Below are 20,230 nucleotides of genomic sequence, written 5' to 3' on the forward strand. Positions count from 1 at the left end.
ACTGGTGGGTCGGTGAAGGGGAGGAGGTTGCCCCCCTCCAACAGCTGGCCACCTTCTGCGCCTGCATCTGTGCAGTGCGAACAGCACTCCCAGGTGTGAGGTCCCAGCTGCGGCTCTCGGTGTCTCTCTGTGGGTCTCTCCTTTTCTCTGATCCTCTCTTCTTTCTCTTTACACACACACACACACACACACACTCGAGCTATTTCACGTTAACAAGGGCACCATCAGGATTGAAACTGTTTTGAAAAAAGACCATCAGTGTGGGAACTTTCCAGGTCTTACAGCTTCCAGGCAGGCACAGAAGGGAAGCAATCTGATGAGAGAACACACAAAAGGGTCTATCTGAATCAGTGCGTTTGATATTTAAACCCTGTGACTAGGAAAGTCACAACAGAATTAGGCTCATTTGAGGTACGAAATAAACACGACAAGGCGGACAACACTGAACCAGGGGCCCTCAACAACAAATCCATGAAGTAAATTGGGGGTGCAGCCCCCACCTCTCTGTTATGGGCAGCTCGTGTCATTGCCTTCAGCTCTTCCGCTGGTGGCTCATCTCTCCCACCTGAGCATTACACATGTAAGTCAGATTTACTGAATGCCTGCTGTGTGGCAGGTACTCTGCTAAGCACTTTAAAAGCATTTTTTCTTTTTCCTTTTTTAAGATTTTATTTATTTGACAGACAGAGATCACAAGTAGGCAGAGAGGCAGTCAGAGAGAGGAGGAGGAAGCAGGCTCCCCGCTGAGCAGAGAGCCCGCTGTGGGGCTCAATCCCAGGACCCTGGGATCATGACCTGAGCTGAAGGCAGAGGCTTTAACCCACTGAGCCACCCAGGCGCCCCTAAAAGCATTTTCTAATTTAATCTTCCCAATAACCCAGACATAAATATGATGAGTATCTTCCTTCTAGGTTAAGTGACTTGCCTCGAGTTACGTAGCTCACGAACAGCGCACGAACAGCGCGGCCCGGCCCTGAGTTCAGGTCTATTGGCTCTCGGTCAGTGTGTCACACTGCCGTCTCTGCCCCCTTCAGTCCCCAGGGCACCCGGGCACCTCCCTCTCTGCATACGCTGAGCATCTTTTATATGCTTGACACAGGCTTTCTCTTTCAGGCTCAAATAACCCCCACAACAGGTGTGCATTATCTCCATTTTAAAGATTAACCAAGACTGAGAGAGTTTGAGGGCCCTTGAAGACTTTCAATCTCACCTTTATTTAGCAGATGAAGAAACAAAAGCCCCAGAAAGAGCAGGTGGCCCACTTAAGGACTCAAGGCTAGTTACTGTCAGAGCCGAGATCGGATTCTCAATGCATGGCTCCCTTTAACCACATCGAAGTTGTTGCTCTGAGAAGAACCAACATATAAATAATAGAGTAGAATAGGACTGCCAGGCCCTTTGCTAAATGCCTTTCATGCTTTATCCAACTCTGATCTAGGGGATTCCCAACACTGCAGCTCCTACCAATGTTTTCTACCAACATTTTGCCGAAGAAGTGGCAAAAAATTGAAATTGCCCATCAATACAATTTATAAGCTAATTAACATGTTCTCATACACACAGATGAATGGCTATTACCAAAAAAAAAAAAAGAAAGGAAGGAAAAAAAGAAAAGATTTGGAAAGCTTTTTAAATAACACACATGGTTTCAAACAACATAATCAAAGAACATGTTGAGAGCACCTGTGTGCCATGGCTAGTGCTGGGCACGCGAGAGAAAGAAAACACGGAGCCTCTGAATTAGACAAATGCTTACCACCCGTGCAGGCACAACACTGCTCACATAAGTTGCGTTGTGCGGAGAAAAACAACGGTCTTGTCGTCAGAAAATCTGAATTTAAGAAACCTAACACCATCACTTATTCACCTAGAGTCTCTGAGTCTCACTGTCCAATGTGTGGGGCTAAAATCAACTGCATGAGGATTCTGTGGGAGACAAAGGGGGGAAAACATTCACAGGGACCGACCACACACAGCACGCCTTCAATAACTGCTACTTTCATCATCTTCTCCTCAAATTCTACAACCTTAAGAGAGCAAGTGTCCCTGCCAACAAAATTTAAAGTATGACAAGACAAAGGCAAAACAGGAGATATTAGTCAAAGGGCACAAAGCTTCATGTAGACAAGAGGACAAGAGATCTACTGAACCACATCGTGCCTGTACCATACCCCGAAACACTTGCCAAGAAGGTAGATCTTACGTTAAGTATTCCCGTCACAACAGCAATAATAATGATAAAGAGCGCAGGAGGAAAAGACAAGATGATAAGCAACCAACATGAAGAGGACTAAGGTAAGAAGAGTACCACTAAGGTAAGAAGAGTAAATTTACAGAAAAGCTAATATTGAATAGATGACAGAGTCTGAGAGAGGAGAAAGTGGGGACTGACAGGCACACAGGGACAGAGATATGACCCTCGGAGAGAGGATCGAATGTTTGCCAGGGCCAGCACGACTCCTCCACAAAAGACACCTTTGTTTTCGCGAAGGTGAAAAAGAGGTTATATTTGGTCAAACTGAAAGTTTTCTGAAAATCATAATGCCTTTTTGGTTAGCACGACATTTCCTGAACAACAGCATAGGGACTGTGTAACCCATAGTTACAAAGTAAATAGTGATAGCAGAAGAAGGTAAAAATGAAATCGTTCCAACGAGGAAAAATATTTACATAAATAATTAATGAAATGCAAAGTCTGTCAATCTATAGCATGTTCTGAATAAGCATGAAAAAAAAACCCATCTGAGTCAACTGTAAATACTCCTCTAATATCACAAAATTTCCAGTAATACAAACTAAAGCTGAAACCATTCTTCCTCGTGACTACAGTCGCCAACACATTATCTGAAAGATGATTCCTTTACAGCTTTGTAACTTTAACGGAGTACCTAGTATGTACCTGGACATCATAGTTTGTCTTGTTTTGGTTTTTTTCCCATGTAAGGAAAGCACCCAGGGATTAACAGAGACAGGAAGGAAACTGGGGATTGGGGTTCTCTGCCTCACTCTGGCATTAAGTAGGAAAGCTGCCTTTTACTGTCTCTGGACTTCAGATCCTCAAAGGATGAAAAGCAGAAGAAAACTCACCTTGCCTCCTTCACAGGAACACTGTAAGCATCACCAAACTAAGGAGGAAAGTATGTATGTACTACCCTTAACTATATAAATAATAACTATATAAATGCTATCCTGACCCAATGTGGTGATAACATTACTGATATTATGATAACATTAGCAAACAAAAGCAGACCATTAGTCTGGGCTTACCTATTCCCTTGGCCTTCTCCTATGTTTGAATTATTTACTACTGTTCAAAGATATCTATCATTATCTATCTATCTATCTATCTATTTTACTAAAGCAAACTAAAAAGTGGAGTACTAATAAGTAATAATATAATGTGAATTATATTGAAACAAAACAAACATATGAACAGTCTTACAATTCTCTGCTAGAATCCTACCACAGTCCTAAAGATAAACTTGGTTCAAATGACTCCAAACCTCATTTCATTTGATCCTTCCCCTAGCTCCGTGGGAAAAACAGGACAGGTGGTTTTAAGCTTTTCCAGACCACTAATCTGAAAACTCAACAGAAGAGTTTTCACGGTGCCGGCGGAGGCCAGAGTCATCCAGCCATCTTCTGGAATGAGTGAACATCCACTCGACTCACTTCACACAACGTCCAACTTTCAAGATGAACTAGTTTTATCACACACAGAGCACAGCACCTCTAGGGCCGTGAGGAAGTGCCGCACTCAAGAAGTCGGAGGGCGGCCTCTAGTGGCAGCAAACGTGTGCTGCAACAGAAACTGTGAGCGGCAAGATTGGGAAGTCCCCACCAGTGTGTTAACAATTTACGAAATGAGGGGTGGGTGCAAAGAAAAACTCTGGGGACTAGAGAGGTAAGGGAAAGCCAGCAAGCTCTGGGAAGCTCTGAAACCGATAGCCCTGACCACTGTGGGCGATCCATTTCCAATGGGTCAGAGTTAGGGCAGCCTTCCATCTATCTCTTTGGGAGCCCGCTTTCTCTGGGAATGTATTTCTGATTTTAAATGGAAGTCAGTTTGATTCTTCTATACATAACTGTCCAGTTTTCCCAGCACCATTTATTGAAGAGACTGTCTTTTTTCTACTGGATATTTTTTCCTGCTTTGTCTAAGATTATTTGATCACAGAGTTAGCTATATATAGAATGAAATTCAACCATTCTCTTACACCATACACAAAGATAAACTCGGAATGGATAACAGACAGTAATGTGAGGCAGGAATCTATCAAAATCCTAGGGCAGAACATAGGCAGTAACCTCTTCGACATCAGCCACAGCAACTTCTTTCAAGACATGTCTCCAAAGGCAAAGGAAACAAAAGCGAAAATGAACTTTTGGGACTTTATCAAGATCAAAATCTTCTGCATAGCAAAGGAAACAGTCAACAAAACAAAGAGGCAATCCACGGAATGAGAGAAGATATTCACCAATGACACTACAAAGGGCTGATATCCAAGATCTATAAAGAACTCCTCAAACTCAACACTCAAAAAACAGATAATCACATCAAAAAATGGGCAGAAGACATGAACAGACACTTCTCCAATGAAGACATACAAATGGATAACAGACACATGAAAAAATGCTCATCATCATTAGTCATCAGGGAGATTCAAATCAAAACCACACTGAGGATGCCTGGGTGGCTTAGTGGGTTAAGCCTCTGCCTTCGGCTCAGGTCATGGTCTCAGGGTCGTGGGATTGAGCCCTGGGATCTCTGCCCAGCAGGGAGCCTGCTTCTCCCTCTCCCTCTGCCTGCCTCTCTGTCTACTTGTGATCTCTCTCTCTCTCTGTCAAATAAATAAATAAAATCTTAAAAAAAAAAAAAAACACCACATTGAGATACCACCTTACACCAGTTAGAATGGCCAAAATTAAGACAGTAATTGGTGGGAATGCAAGTTGGCACAGCCACTTTGGAAAGCAGTGTGGAGATTCCTTAAGAAATCAAAAATAGAGCTTCCCTATGACCCTGCAATTGCACTACTGGGTAATTATCCCAAAGACAGAGATGTAGTGAAAGTAGTGAAAAGAAGGGCCATCTGTACCCCTTTATAGCAGCAATGGCCACAGCTGCCAAACTGTGGAAATAACCAAGATGACCTTCAACGGACGAATGGATAAAGAAGATATGGTCCATATATACTATGGAGTATTATGCTTCCATCAGAAAGGATGAATACCCAACTTTTGTATCAACATGGACGGGATTGGAAGAGATTATGCTGAGTGAAATAAGTCAAGCAGAGAGAGTCAGTTATCATATGGTTTCACTTAATTGTGGAGCATAAGGAATAACACGGAGGATATTGGGAGAAGGAAAGGAAAAGTAAGTTGGGGAATATCGGAAGGGGAGATGAACCATGAGAGACTGTGTACTCTGAGAAACAAACTGAGGGTTTTGCGGGGTGGTGGATGGGTGAGCCTGGTGGTAGGTACTGTGGAGGGCACGTATTGCATGGAACACTGGGTGTGATGCATAAACAATGAATCTTGGAATGCAGAAAAACTAAAATAAAATTTTAAAAATATAAATAAATACATGGAAGTCGGTGTCAAATCACGAGGGAAAGGGGTTTCCTGCAGTTTAATCCAAGGGCAATGTTTGAGGAAAGGCAGGGGAGGGGAGGAAAGGAGGAGGAAGTTCATGTCCATCACATGCTTTATGCTGAAGGCACTTTATATGCACCCCCACACTTAATTCTCCTGCACATACCAAATCCATCCGACAGGGGCTAGCAATACCTCCATGTGGCAGACAAGGAAACTGAGGCACAGAGGAAAAGAAACTAGCCCACAATGATACCCAGTAAAGTGCTGCCATCACAACTGGAACTGTAAAGGTCGACCATGGAGATGTTACGTACCAGCCGTACTGCCTTAGCCAAAACAGAGGTCACTTAGGTACAGGTACAAATGGACCCAATGCAACCCTGTGAGACCTTCTGCACAAGTGTGAATTATAATATTTTCTGGTCTAAAAACTAGGATGTACAGAATGACCAAAACACCCAATGAGCTGTGTCTTTCTCAGTAGCATGTCAATAAATTACCACCCGCCGTTCCTCCTGTCTGAATACTCTTCTCCACACCTATTGTTCCCTACATTGTCACCTCAAAATCTCAGTCACAACAGCACTGAATGCCAACAGTAAGACGAGAAAGGAAAAGAGACACACCTCCCATTCCGAGTTAGTGCTACTGGGGGTAAACATCATCACAGACAAAAGATGCTGGATTCTGTTCTGTTTCATTTGAGTGGCGGAGCATCGGGATTTTTAAGTACCTGTGCTCTCGTCGGGAGAGGGACTGATACAAGGAATATATCTCAGGTAATGAAAAAATTCCACATCATGGTTTTTCCTCTAAAGGCATGAGGCTGTATGAGCAAATACAGCTTTCAGAATTCTAAAAGAGATCCTTTTTCAGATGAGGGTGAGAAAACTGGCATAAATCTCCTTGTCTCAACACTGCATGTCCCAGGAATACAGATTACTGACGCGTCAAGAGCCCATGTCAGAACAAAATGGAAGATGAAGCTGAGAAGGAAGACTGGGAAAGTATCTCTGAAGCTCAAAGAAGAGTGAACAAAGATGCATTTGGTGAATGAGATCACAATTTCAAAGTCATAGATGTGGAGTCAGCAGTAAGAAAAATAATTTACAATCCCCTTGGCTAAGAACTTCAAGCTCTTGCCTTCTAGACTAATAACTAATTTACATTAAAAATACATTATAATACATTAAAATACACTAAAAATATACTTAAAAGGTCTTTGAAACCTTCTAACTGATGAAGAATAAATAATACTAAACTTTTTCTTTTCAAACTTCAAATTTTTAGCAAAATTAAAGGAACTAAACCAAACCTAGCTTTGGTTGTAAGGAGATTGATACTTAAGAAATTTCAGGTTCCGATTACAGCGATTAGGAAATCCAGTCCTCCAGGAACCTCTTCACTTGTTAATACCAACCCAGGAACATTCTGATACCTCCAGCATCTAATAATGTCTGCCAGGAGACTGATTACTCACCTTCCATTATACAGGGGTTATATCTATATTAGAGCCTAATTAGTTTATATAAACAGCCCCAGACTGTGGCAGAGAGACACCTCTGAAGAAACCTGCTTGTTACTAATAAAACAGAAAACAAACAAAAACATTAAGTACCAAAAAAAAGGTATAAAAAAGGCTCAAAGTATGTGACTTGCTTCTTAAAATTGAAAGGCTAAAGCATGACCTTACAAAAGTGACACCTATTAGAATAAGTTTAATTCTCTGCTTATGAATAGGTTTATGAAGTGATCAACTTTAAAATTCCTGCAAACAACTTAAATGTCTATTGACAGAGAGGACTGGCTGAATAAACTATCGTTCACCCATACAACAGAATTATAAGCATCAGAAAAAAAGGAATGAGAACCATCTCTATACAATGCTATGGAGTAATTTCTAGGTTATATAGTTAACTGAAATCAGGTAGGTGAAAGTGTGTAAACTGCTTATCTAAGAATGGGAGTAAATATACATGTATTTGTAAATATATATAATCAAAATGTAACAACAAAAAAGGGAGGAAATAGTAGAAGGTTTAGGGATGGAAGCTAAGTGCAAATAATCTGTTTTGTAGATATAACGTTGGAACTGAATAGTTTATATAATTACAAACTGAAGTAATAAAAAGTAATATTTAAAAATAGAAAACAAAACAACAAATCTATCTGCCTATTGTGTCTGTAGCATAACGGTGGAGACAGAAATTATTGCAAGTGACTTTAAAATATAGTGATTTGACTGCACCTCAGCTGGGATATGGCCCAAGGACAAAGAGAACGGCAATACAAATGTTAAATTGTTTCCAGTGATTATTGTTGGTGGAACTATTGGTATTGTGATTCTGGGGACAGCTTGTGTATTGTGGGACATAAAGCAGATGAACAGTTATGCTCTTGCTGCTGGGAAGTGAGATGTTTAGCATGAGGGAATGAGTTACAGATGTAGGATCAGTGTGGTCATAAGTGCAAGCCCTGTGGTATGGAACTTGTACTAGAAATAGCAAAAGAACTCATGAGTTTGTAATAAACGTACTTTCTGGTTTTATCCACTGAAAAGGCCTAGAAAAAAATGACCTAACTGCAATGAGCACACCTTGTACCCAGACTCTGGTCTCTAAATACCATTTCCCACTAAAAGGAAACATAAAGTTCCCTCAAAATGTGGCTGCTTCCAAGAACTTAAAAAGAGAAAAAAAGAAAAAAGAAAGAGGGTAGAATGGTGGTTGCTAGGGGCTGCGGGGGAGGGGAAAAGGAAAGATGTTGGTCAAAGGGTACAAAGCTTCCAATAATAAGATGAGTAAGTTCTGGTGATCTGATGTATGACATGGTGACTATAATTAACAATACTGTTTCACACACTTGAAAGCTGTTAAGGGAATAGATCATAAAGCTTATCAACACACACACAAACGAAGGTAATTACATGCAGGGATAAGAGTATTAACTAAACTGATTGTGGTAATCATTTCACAATATATACACATGTATCAAATCACCATGCTGTACATCTTCAATTTAACATATGTTCTCTGCTCATAATGTCTCAATAAAACTTAAAAACTGTGGCTATGAGCTTCATCATACTAGAAAGAAAGGAAGCCATGAGAAAAACTACGGGGGTACAGACATCGTTGAACTGGATTTTTTTTTTAAAGAACAAACTCCTGGGATCACATCAAGATGGAAGAATTTAAACATAAAAAAATAATAGCTTCAAGGATTGAAACACACCAAATATTTTAAATCCATTTTGTTATTTTTCCTATATAAATTATAGCTGAGATTACATAATTAATGATGCACTTCACTACAGAAATATTTCAGTTGGCAAATGGCAAAGGAATGATCAAATGTCACCACTTTGCAACCACAGATGAAATAATGCATCCAGGCAATGGCCCTCTGAGGCTGATACAAGAGAAAAACAGAGATGAGCATATATCCAGGTATATTTTGAACCTCCTGATGGAAGTACACGTGCCATCCAAGAACTATCCTTGCCAAAAGGAACTGAGTTTAATTTGAGCAACGTTCTAGATCAGCAGTTCTCTGAGAGTAGACTGCAGACCCCGGGAAGCCCTGCTCACCCTCTTAAGGAACTAAGAGATCCAACTATTTTCCTATGAATATTGAGATATTATTTGCCTTTTCTACTGTGTTGGCATTTGCACTGATGATACAAAGGCAACATGGAGTGAAACTGCCAGTCGCTCTGTAGGAATCAAGTGGGACCAAAGGGCCCTAGCAGCTATTATGTTCTTCAGGACCACAGGCTCCAGCTGAAAAACCAACCACCAACCAACCAAGCAAAAAACAATCCCCTGAAGAATGTCCTTGGTGAAGGAGTAAAAAGTATCAATTTTATTTAAGTTCAACCTTTGAGTATATGTATGTCTTTTTAATATTATCCGTGATAAAATGGGAAGTTTGCACTGGACTCTGATGGTCATCTTGAAGCAAAGTGCTAGTGCAAACAAGCCATGGTCTAAACTAGCCGCTTTCCTCATGGAACCATGTTTACTTGAAAGAATGACAAATCGGTTTTTCGGACTTGGGTGCCTGGAAGCCATTTTCTCAACAATGAGCAATGCAAGGACTGTTATCAGGAGAAACACCAGAGAGTGTTTGTTGCCAATGATAAAATTCAAACTTTTAGTCACTGAGGTTTTATCCTGTCAATGGAGGCTGGGAAATTTAAGGATGTGCACTAGTCTTTTAAAATGCTTTTCAAAGCAAATGGACAATAAATTCAAAAAGTATTTGGGGAGTCCTTTTGTTTCTATAAAATGGCAAATAAAGTTTGAAGTTCCCAGAAAATATCAAGATCCATTCATTTAAGCAGGAGTAAATAAAGCATCTTTGGTACCATACTGATCACGATAGTTTTCTTTCTTTTTTTTCTTTTTTAAGATTTTCATTCCTTTATTTGACAGAGAGAGATCACGAGGCAGAGAGGCAAGCAGAGAGAGGAGGAAGCAGGCTCCCTGCTGAGCAGACAGTCCCACTTGGGGCTCGATCCCAGAACCCTGAGATAATGACCTGAGCCGAAGGTTAAGCCTCTGGCACCTAGAGCCACCCAGGTGCCCCTGATCACGATTTTAAACCACAAATATAGTAATAGTAATTCCCACCTCCCACCAAATCTATAATTTCTAAAGTGTATAACCAAAAGCAAAAAGTACAGCTTCGTAAACAATGAGCGATCAACTATGTCCTGACAGCTTCATAAAGCTTCTTTATAAAAACCCACAGAAATCTCTATTCCACAATCATATTTGGAGCTCTGATCTAGGAAAGGGTTAAGATGAAGTCTCATGAAATCATAAGCTGTTGTCACCCTCCCAGGGAAACCTCAGGGCTAAAATTCATCCCCCCCTTCCACAAAGAGCCATGTGAATGGCTTTAACTACCCGGGGAATCCAGACAATCAATCTCATTCAGGTTCTGTTACTTTTATCATATTAATTTTGAATTGACAGTTCAATGGTTTTATATTCTGATGGGCCCATTATCACACAACTTCAGAGAGGTATTAATGCTTAGCTCTTTGGGCTGCATTAGGAATCTATTTTTAATTTCTCTGATACACTCAGAAAAAATCTAAAAGAGTGCTAAATACTTCCCAAAAGAGAAGGGCACAGTGGGCATGATTTACTTCATTGAAGAGCTGGCCTTCAGTCCACACCTCTCTGCACACACCCCCCCCACCCTCTGGGCCTGAAATACACTCTCTGTGTACTTCCTGGTATCCCACATTCCTCAAGGCCTCCACACACACACTGCCCAGTCTAAGGCCCTCTCCCTCCTCTAGCTCAGGAATTCCTATTGTCTTTCAAAAACACACTTCAAATGAGACTTCCTGATGCTTTCCTTCCCTGGGGTTCCTGCTGGGGTTCTTGCTCCCTCTTCTGGGCTCCTACAGCAATTTTTATATGCACTTTATTAAGAGAATTGACCACAATAGCCTAGAGAAGGTGGTTAAGAGGATGGGCTTCAACAGACGAATAGATAAAGAAGATGTGGTCCATCTACACAGTGGAATATTACTCAGCCATCAGAAAGGATGATACCCAACTTTTACACCAACATGGATGGGACTGGAGGAGATGATGCTGAGTGAAATAAGTCAAGGAGAGAAAGTCAATTATCATATGGTTTCACTTATTTGTGGAACATAAGGAATAGCATGGGGGGACTTTAGGAGAAAGAAGGGAAAAATGAAGGCGGGAGGGAATCAGAGGGGGAGATGAACCACGAGACACCGTGGACTCTGAGAAATAAACTGAGGGTTTTAGCGGGGAGGGGGATGGGGGGCCGGGTGAGCCCGGTGATGGGTATTAAGGAGGGCACGCACTGCATGGAGCACTGGGTGTTACACGCAAACCATGAATCATGGAACACTACATCAAAAACTAATGATGTACTGTTCGGTGACTAACATAATTTTTAAAAAAAGGAGGACCCAATGGTGCCACTTCCTATCCGTGCAACTGTAGTCCATTACCTTCTCCCTTTGAGCCCCAGTTTGCTTATCTATAAAATGGCAACAATATTACCTGCCTTCTGGGATGGTTATAAGGACTGAGCTAATACATATAAAGGACTTAGTCCAATGCCTGCTATTGGTATCATAAATTCTCAATAAATGTAAACTATTATTAGCAAAATGTATCAAAGTTATTCGATTATCTGTCTTTTCTGCCACACTACCAACTCTCTCAGGGTAGTTACTTTTTGTTGAATTAATTCAGAGACTAGGTCAGTGTTTAATCAAAAATAGTGTGCTAACTTTAAGCCAGGCAACTGCTGGGTGTTAGGAATACAAAGATGAGTTAATTCAAGTCCTGGCTGTCAAGGACCTTGCAATCTTGCCTGTTGACACAAGGTATACATGAGGACTTCAATGAATGGACTGAGCTGCTGGGGGTCTGCTGCTATCAATTCTGTTTACAGAATGAGTCCTAAGAAATCTGGAAATAACTTCATTTGAATAAACAGGAAACTTACTCTTAAAGCTAATATACCCCAAGAGCTAATAATCAATTATACTTGCAAAGTTATTAAGATTGAAAAGTACTAATCATCTAGCTCTACAGAAGCTCTACCTCTATTTAGACGAAAACCAAGAAAATCTATGTAGAACTTTTAACACATCTCATTGCGCTTTTTAAAAATTTTTAAGCAAGTAATATATTCTCACTGTATCAAGTTAAAACTGAAGTTCTCCTCAAAGGTAATGACTCATCAAATAATTTCATATGCTGTGTTTTATCTCTGCAGTTGCATGTGTACATATATACAGAAATATGTAGTGTGTTTTGCGGTTATTAAAAAATTTATAGAAATGATATCAGAGTTTGCATCACTTTGCATTTTATTGTTACTACACAGGTTCCAATATATACACGAGTGTGTTTCTCGACTGTTCTCTATACCACTAATCTGTGTTCTATTCTTGTGCCAATTATCTGTGTATTCAGTGTTGTGGTTTTGTACACTTTGACATCTGGTGGTATATGTCCAACCTCATTGTTTTTGCTCAAAAACATCTTGGATACTTTATATTTCCATATAGGAAGTAACAATGGCACAATGTTTCAATATCTATGTATCTAGGTTTTCAAGCATAGAAGCATAGAGATGTCAAAACATAAATAATAATATTCTCTTACAGCTCAAACATTCCTCTATCTTTAGTAACACTCCCTCCCCTTTGCTCTTCAGTTTTTTGGGAACTTCTTTTCAACTTGATCAACTCTGCCAAAAAGTCAGGTCCCTTTATAAGAAGCAATGTTTAGTTTTACTCATCAACTTTGTTGTTTGTTTTCTAATTTACTGAATTGTGTTTATCTTTATCCTATTGTGTCTCATCTACAATCCTTCTTACATTCTAAAAAGAAAATACATTTAAGGCTATAACTCTTCCTCTGAGTACCACTGTTGCTACATCCCCTAAGTTTAATTTACAGAAATCTGAATTCTGTGGGGTACTTGTAATTCATTTCTAAATAGTTTACAATTTCTATTTTATCTTGTGAACAAATACTTGGAGATATACTCTTACACTTCCAAGTGGAACAAAGTGGTTTTAGCCACTTTATTATTAGTTTCTACTTCTCTTGTGTGACAGTCAGTGAATGTGGCCTGTGTGATTTCTGTATGAGACTTCTTTCTGAGCATTCTAAAACATAGTCAGATTTTGCAAATATTCCATATATGTTTTTAAAGTGTCATGGATACTTGAAAAATGTTTCTATTTTCTGTTTTATTGATCTTGTTAATTGTGGTAACTTTCTTTTAAAATCTAACTGGAATGTCCATTTTTGAGAGAACACTAAGCCTTCATCTATGACTGCCATTTTCTCTTTACTGCTTTTATTTCTTGCAGTTTGGGAGAAGTCCACATGCTTACAGAAGTTCACGACTTAGGTCTTCCAGTCAAGTACCCCTTCCAGCAATATAAAATGTATCTTTCCCCATGTAATAGTCCTTTGTTTTGGATTCAATTTTATTGGATATTAATATTGTTTCACCTACTTCCTTTTAGGGAGGATTTTTCCCAGTGCGCATTTCTCCCATCTTCTATTTTAAACTTTTCAGTGATAATTTATTTTAGTTATATCTCTTATAAACAAGATTTAGCTGGATTTTGACTGTAATTTTGGTATCAGGGTGATTTTTTAAAAAAGATTTTTATTTATTTGAGAGAGAGAGCGGGCACACACGAGGAGGGAGAAGGAGAAGCAGGTTCCTTGCTTGAAGCCTGATGTGGGGCTCCATGCCAGGACCCTAGGATCATAACCTGAGCTGAAAGCGGACGATCAACCGACTGAACCACCCAGGCACCCCTCAAGGGGATTTTAATTTGCTCACAGGTACTGTGAACACTGAAGTGTTTACATTAGGGCTGCTGTCCTCAGGGTCACTCTGCTCCAGCCACACCCACCACATCCTGCTTGGGGGCCTTTGTACTTGCTGCCCCTCCCTCTTCATTCAAGTCTTAACTGAATGTCTCCCCGTGCTGAAAGGCATACTATCTCATATTATCCCTTTACTGTGGCTCTTTTTTTCTTTATATAGCATTATTACCTGAGCACATAGACTACCTGACCTAAAGTCTTTCCCTCACCTCTGCCCATCCCCCCCCCAAACCCCACACCCCATAAGCTCATGGGCAGGGCAGCCTCATCTCTCCCATTCAACACCCCCCCCACTAGCTATCCCCCCAACTCTTCCCCATCCTGGCACTCCACCACCTTAGATTGAAAGGTTACAGTGTATTTCTGGAGGATTCATGAGCCAAACTGGATTTAAGTTTACAGCCCTTTGTGGCTTAAGAATGACAAAGTGGGAGGCTCTGAACTCTCCTAGATTCACTACGTGCCATCTGCTTATAGACTATCAGATACCAACTTCAGTGAATATTGCATTTTCACGCATTTATACTTTTATCATAATACATATTAAACGTTAAAGGAAACCTTTGCTTTTCCAACATGGCAAATAAAGTAATTCAATTTCAAAAATGCAGAAGTACTCAATTTCAGATGAAAATATGAAGGTTTTTGTCAGTATTGAATTCTACCATTCCTGACGAAATTACTTCCTATTTGCCATTTTGGGCAAAAAGTTCATTTCAAAATAGCAATTGCCTTCACAGGAAGAAAATCTTTTTCATAATTAAAATCTGTTAAATGTATTATATTTCATAACTAAATACTATTAAATGCCTATTGGGAAATCAGAGAGTCTCTAAGAGATTCCTGGGGGAGATGTGTTGGCCAATCTTATATACAACCTTCTACAAGCTAGGTGAAATTATTTAGAATACTTTCTTCAGTCAACAGTTCGGCTCTTTCTTTGCCAAATGTCACTTACAAAAGGACATTTTCCTTATTTTATTTTTCTTTGATGCCTTCAACAGGAGTACAGAAGACACAAAGGGAGAGTAAAACGGAAACTAAAAAACCATTCAATGCTATTACGTCCTTATCTCTGAGTTTCAATAGTTCCTACTAGGAAAGAAAGACAAAACTTATATAAAAATATGCTACACTCTAAAAACCACTTAGACCAGAATTTAGCAAGGTAGAATCACATATAAGTAGGTTAGAACACACAGATTACTCAGTGCTGACCTCAGAGACTCTGATGCAGTTGAGTCTGGGGTGGGCCCGAGAGTCTGCATTTCTAACAAGTTTCCAGGTGATGCTGACACTGCTGGTCTGGGGATGACACTTTAAGAAACGGTCTGCAGGGGCGCCTGGGTGGCTCAGTGGGTTAAAGCCTCTACCTTCAGCTCAGGTCATGATCCCAGGGTCCTGGGATCCAGCCCCACATCGGGCTCTCTGCTCAGCAGGGAGCCTGCTTCCCCCTCTCTCTCTGCCTGCCTCTCTGCCTACTTATGATCTCTGTCTGTCAAATAAATTTTTTAAAAATCTTTAAAAAAAAAAAAAAAAGAAAGAAAGAAACTGTCTGCAGCTGTTATTTCAAATGCTTGATTTCAGGTTAAGGTAAGTGCTATCTAGCAAGAATACCATGGCATTAAAATCCTTTTCAAGGGCTCCTGAGCGGCTCAGTTGGTTAAGCGCCTGCCTTTGGCTCAGGTCACAATCTCAGGGTCCTGGCATGGAGCGCCACATTGGGCCTTCTGCTCAGCAGGGAGTCTGTTTCTCCCTCTCCCTCTGACCCTCCCCCCACCCCGTTTGGGCATGCTCAAGCATGCTCTCTCTCTCTCCCCGTCTCAAATAAATAAATAAAATCTTAGAATAAAATAATTTTCACTTGATCTTTGGTATTTTTTGGAATAGCAGCTCAGGTACACCCCACCTAAACTTTCTTTCACTGCTTAGTTTGTGATTCTCTTAAAAGAGAAATTATAAATTAATTTTGTTGAAATTTTGACAGTAAAAACAGAATAAAATTTTATATGGGAGGATGGGGTTGGTTCAGGCCCAATGTGGATATAGACATAGCCAGAGGGTTTACAGCAAGAATCCCAGTGTCGAATGCCCCTAAATGCTGGACAGGCCAATTAATACAAATGAAGCAGGCCAGACATCGAGAAGAACCGGCCCTAAGGAGGGCAGCTCCTGCTCAGCAACAGACAACGCTCCTCCGACCATGCAGGTTTATTATGGGCAGGTCTTCCAAGTTTGCAAAATGAGCCAGAGTGCCAACATTTTATTTAAAAGCTCTCAATTTTTATATACAGGCAGCTACTGAGAGATTTGAGAGCACTGCACAGAGCACACAAGAAGGCCTGTGGGCTGGGGGCTGCTAGTTTGTAAGCACTGGTGTACAGGGTGCCCTCAGGACCTCCTCCCACACCGGCTAGGTGTCACCCAGACTGGGCAATGTGCTCACCCACTCCTGGTGCTCAGGGCCACTCCCTCCAGCAGTCACCTCCTTCCAGAATGGGAAGTATGCTATGCTCTCGAAAGACCCACGAAAGCCCTCTGCAAAAGCACCTTGCAAATAAGTTCTCTGCCAGTGATCCTAGTCAGGAAAATAAGTTCTCTGCCAGTGATCCTAGTCAGGAAAACCACAGCAGAGAGAAATGATTCTTCAAACACTGGGACTACGGATCTGAAAGCAATGATTAGAATGGCTGGACTTTCAGGATCTCTAACTACTATAATATTAAAAGAGAGAGAGAGAAAAAAAGGAAACTATAGCTAGGAATACAGATTTCAGGATTCTGAGGCTTTCTGTCACAATGATGGTACAATGGTATCTGCTTTCCAGAAGTTCTTTCATCTTTGCCTAGAGACTCACTAAACTGAGTAAGTCCTTACAAATATGCCGAAGACAACTATGTGGGCAACAGAGGACAGCAAAAATGATTCAAATTTCACGACTCGACTAATAACGGAATGAACAAAGAGGTGACAGTAACAGGTGATCCTGAACAAGTAAATGAAGGCACACGTGGTAAAGCAAATGAAGCTGGGCTCTGCCGTGGCTTTAGTGACCATCAGTGTCCTGGCCTCAGGTGACTTATTCCGGTCCTCAAACGCTCTCCATCGCTAGCAGTATCCGCTGTGGCATTCCTGCTGCTGGACGACACGCCATTATGTTATGGAAGGAGGACGTCACGCCCTTGAGGCCAGGGAGTAGGAGAATGGAAAGCCAGGCCTAGAAAGGCCTCCCAGAATCCGGTGATGATGCCCAATCTGAGTTCTTTTATAAACACCAACAGAACCATGACAGAACTTAAGAGTATAAAAGTTAAAAATCCCTAAAGAGAAGATTTTTTTCCAAAAATATTCAGAAAAGGAATGCAGACTCCTTAGCTTACTTTTCCCCCCATTTCTTATTGCCTCTACTCATTAAATCTCTGTGAACACCAACAAGTGGCTGTGGTTGAGGGAGAATGTTCCACTGCAGAGAAAGGAAAAACACATCCAGTTTTTCATAAGAAACTGTGGAACAACTTAATATTCATCCTCAGGCAAAATTCAGAGTAATCCTCTCAGAGACCCTAAAATTAGGAAAATGATTACCAGAACAGCCAAGACGCTACAAACCAGTATGAACTGCCCGCCGGTCGAACTCTTAAATAGAAAGTCACAATCCCAAATAAATGATGAAAGATGGTGTGTACACACTCGGTGAGCATTTCTTTGACCAATAACAATTCCAATCTTGACAAAAAGAAAAATGGCAAGTGAATAAAGGATTTTTAAAGCAAAGAAGATGCCACCAATCAGGAGCCCCAGAAGTGCTCAAGTGTCCATCAAAATGTCGTCTCAAACTCATGAGGCCCTCAGGCCAGGGCTGCTGCCAGCATGGCCAGGGGCCTGCACTGCACTAGAAGATGCTCTGACCCTTTCGGTGAAGTGAAAGAAGTGGGTGTGCGAGGCGGCAAATAACCCTCCCCAGTAGACAGCACCGTCCACTTCCAGCACTACTTACAAACTCGTAGTCTCCATCCTGTGGCACTTTCCAGTCAGAGGAGTTCCTCAGGGGAGCAGGTACACTCTGGCCAAAGCTGTTGATCTGATTTTCCTTTTCTTTTTGTTCGAAGTATTCAAGGAAAGATGGTCTGGCAGGCTGCATGGTCTCATCCCTTCCTGAAAACCAAGAAGAGTAGAAGGTGTAAAATGGTATCATTATTTCAGAGAAGTTTAATAAATATGTCTGTCTCCAGATGGGCTTTAGCCTCTGTGTTGGTGGCTTTTTGTTGGGTAACACGTCTATGAGAATCTAGTGAAAACCGCAGGGAAATGCACAAATGCTCACTCCAAATGCTTCTTGTGGAATTTCAGAGGATTTATGGGCCCCTAAAATGCAAATGCCCCCTTTTTCTGGGTGGAGAGATTTGGGTGATGTAACAACTCTGAGTAAGCTGCAAATAGTACTTTGTGGGTCTCCTCGAGCAAAAAAAAAGTTCCTATGATATTTAGACTGCAAACAGAGAAGCGAGCAAAGATATGGACTTATCATCTAGAGACACAACATTTTCCATAGCTAACGGAGTAGGGAAGGGGAATAATACAGTAGGGTGACTTCCCTTGGATATTCTCATATCCAATTGGACTAATATTTGCATAAAAAAGCAAATATAAGTAAATCATACTGCATCCACTCCAGAAAATATTATGTAACTTTTAAAACCCTATTTACAAATGACTTACAATAAGGCTAGAAGTTGAAGATAGGATACAGTATTATACACAGAGTATAATCTCAACTCTGAAAAGTCATATACATAGGAGAAAAAAGAGTGGAGGAAAATGTACCAAAATGTTAACAGGATTTGTCTCTCACAGTGGACCTTGTAAGCTGGGGTGGTCAGGGAAGACTGGTAAAGGGTGTTTAGGTTGGGCTCCAAACCTCCCTGAGGAAAGGATCAGCAGTTATTAGCAGCAGCTGGAAAACGGAGCAGAATACAGCAGTTACTGGTTAGTAACTGGTGGCAAAAAGAATAATTTTACCTGGCACGCCTTAACAGCCTAGCTAGCTGAATGTACCCACTTCACAGAAGTTCTGCTTCTGATTAGTATTCTAATATTAGAAAGTACGGAAATTTTTTCCAGGGCTTTCCATGAACATGTAGGTTTATACTGCCCTCTTCCCCAGTAACCAGGAAAAAAGACCAAAAAGGTGCAGAGCTCTAAGAAGTGGATGGGGAGGGGCCTAGAAGATAAAAGCCAGCATGTGCTTCTCTCCAGACATCCTTGTTCCGTGCACTCTTATCTCCCGACGTCTGCCCTGTCCAGCTTCAAGCCGGCATCCTGACTGCCTCTCAGACATTTGTCATCTCACTTTGACTGCTGCCAAGTTCAAGAGCAGCCAATCCCAGACTTGCCCACTTCCAAATGCTGCAAGAAGCCTACTTTACTTCACTGTTGCCTCCTCACTTATTAGTGATGAAACACAGTGTTTACTAAGACCAGTCAATGAATACGACTGAATGTGTGTTGTTTTGTTTGTTCTAGGTCCAATAATATTAAGTGCTTTTCAGGCTCTTTAATTTTTTATTTTTTTAAAGATTTTACTTATTTATTTGACAGATCACAAGTAGGCAGAGAGGCAGGCAGAGAGAGAGGAGGAAGCAGGCTCCCTGCTGAGCAGAGAGTCCGATGTGGGGCTCAATCCCAGGACCCTGGAATCATGACCTGAGCTGAAGGCAGAGGCTTTAACCCACTGAGTCACCCAGGTGCTCATGCTCATTTGTTTTTAAGTTAAATTTAAGGTATTATTTCATAATCTAATTCTGAAGGAACCACACCAAAATAAAACTTGTCCAAGTGAAGGTGTTTTGGATTTATTGTCCAGTCCTTTTGTTCAATCCGCTCCTCTGGGCCCAGCACCAACCCTGCAGCAAGCCAACACACAGGTCTTCACATACAGCGAGAGAACCTAGGGAGCCTCCTGCATGCACACAACGGCAGTGGTGCGCCGACTTCCCCCTGCAGACAGCAAACAATGCTCTCTTGGATGGAATCTCCCGCTAGACAGGCCAACCGGCCAAACGGAACAGAAAGTCCTGAAACAAAACAGAGAGCCCAAACGGCTTTTCAAAGAGCTAGTTAGAAAAAGACTGAATTGGGTCCACACCTCGCACCCTAAATCAGGAAAACTCCACATGGGTAAAGGCTCTGATTTTAAGAACAGG

At 41.1% G+C, this 20,230-nt stretch overlaps 1 protein-coding gene across 3 annotated transcripts in view; it reads right to left on the minus strand.

Moving 5' to 3' along the window:
- The window catches only part of STK4 (serine/threonine kinase 4), a 92,705-nt gene that overhangs the window by 24,066 nt on the left and 48,409 nt on the right, over positions 1–20,230 (minus strand). For all 3 annotated transcript variants that reach the window (XM_004746372.3, XM_013053270.2, XM_045082163.1), the window contains one exon: positions 18,025–18,182. In XM_004746372.3, the coding sequence (XP_004746429.1) occupies positions 18,025–18,182 (158 nt within the window). The remainder of the gene's footprint in view (positions 1–18,024; positions 18,183–20,230) is intronic.

The sequence above is a fragment of the Mustela putorius genome, unplaced genomic scaffold (assembly GCF_011764305.1).
Source record: "Mustela putorius furo isolate JIRA1106 unplaced genomic scaffold, ASM1176430v1.1 tig00000592_pilon_pilon_pilon, whole genome shotgun sequence".
Classification (NCBI taxonomy): Eukaryota; Metazoa; Chordata; class Mammalia; order Carnivora; family Mustelidae; genus Mustela; species Mustela putorius.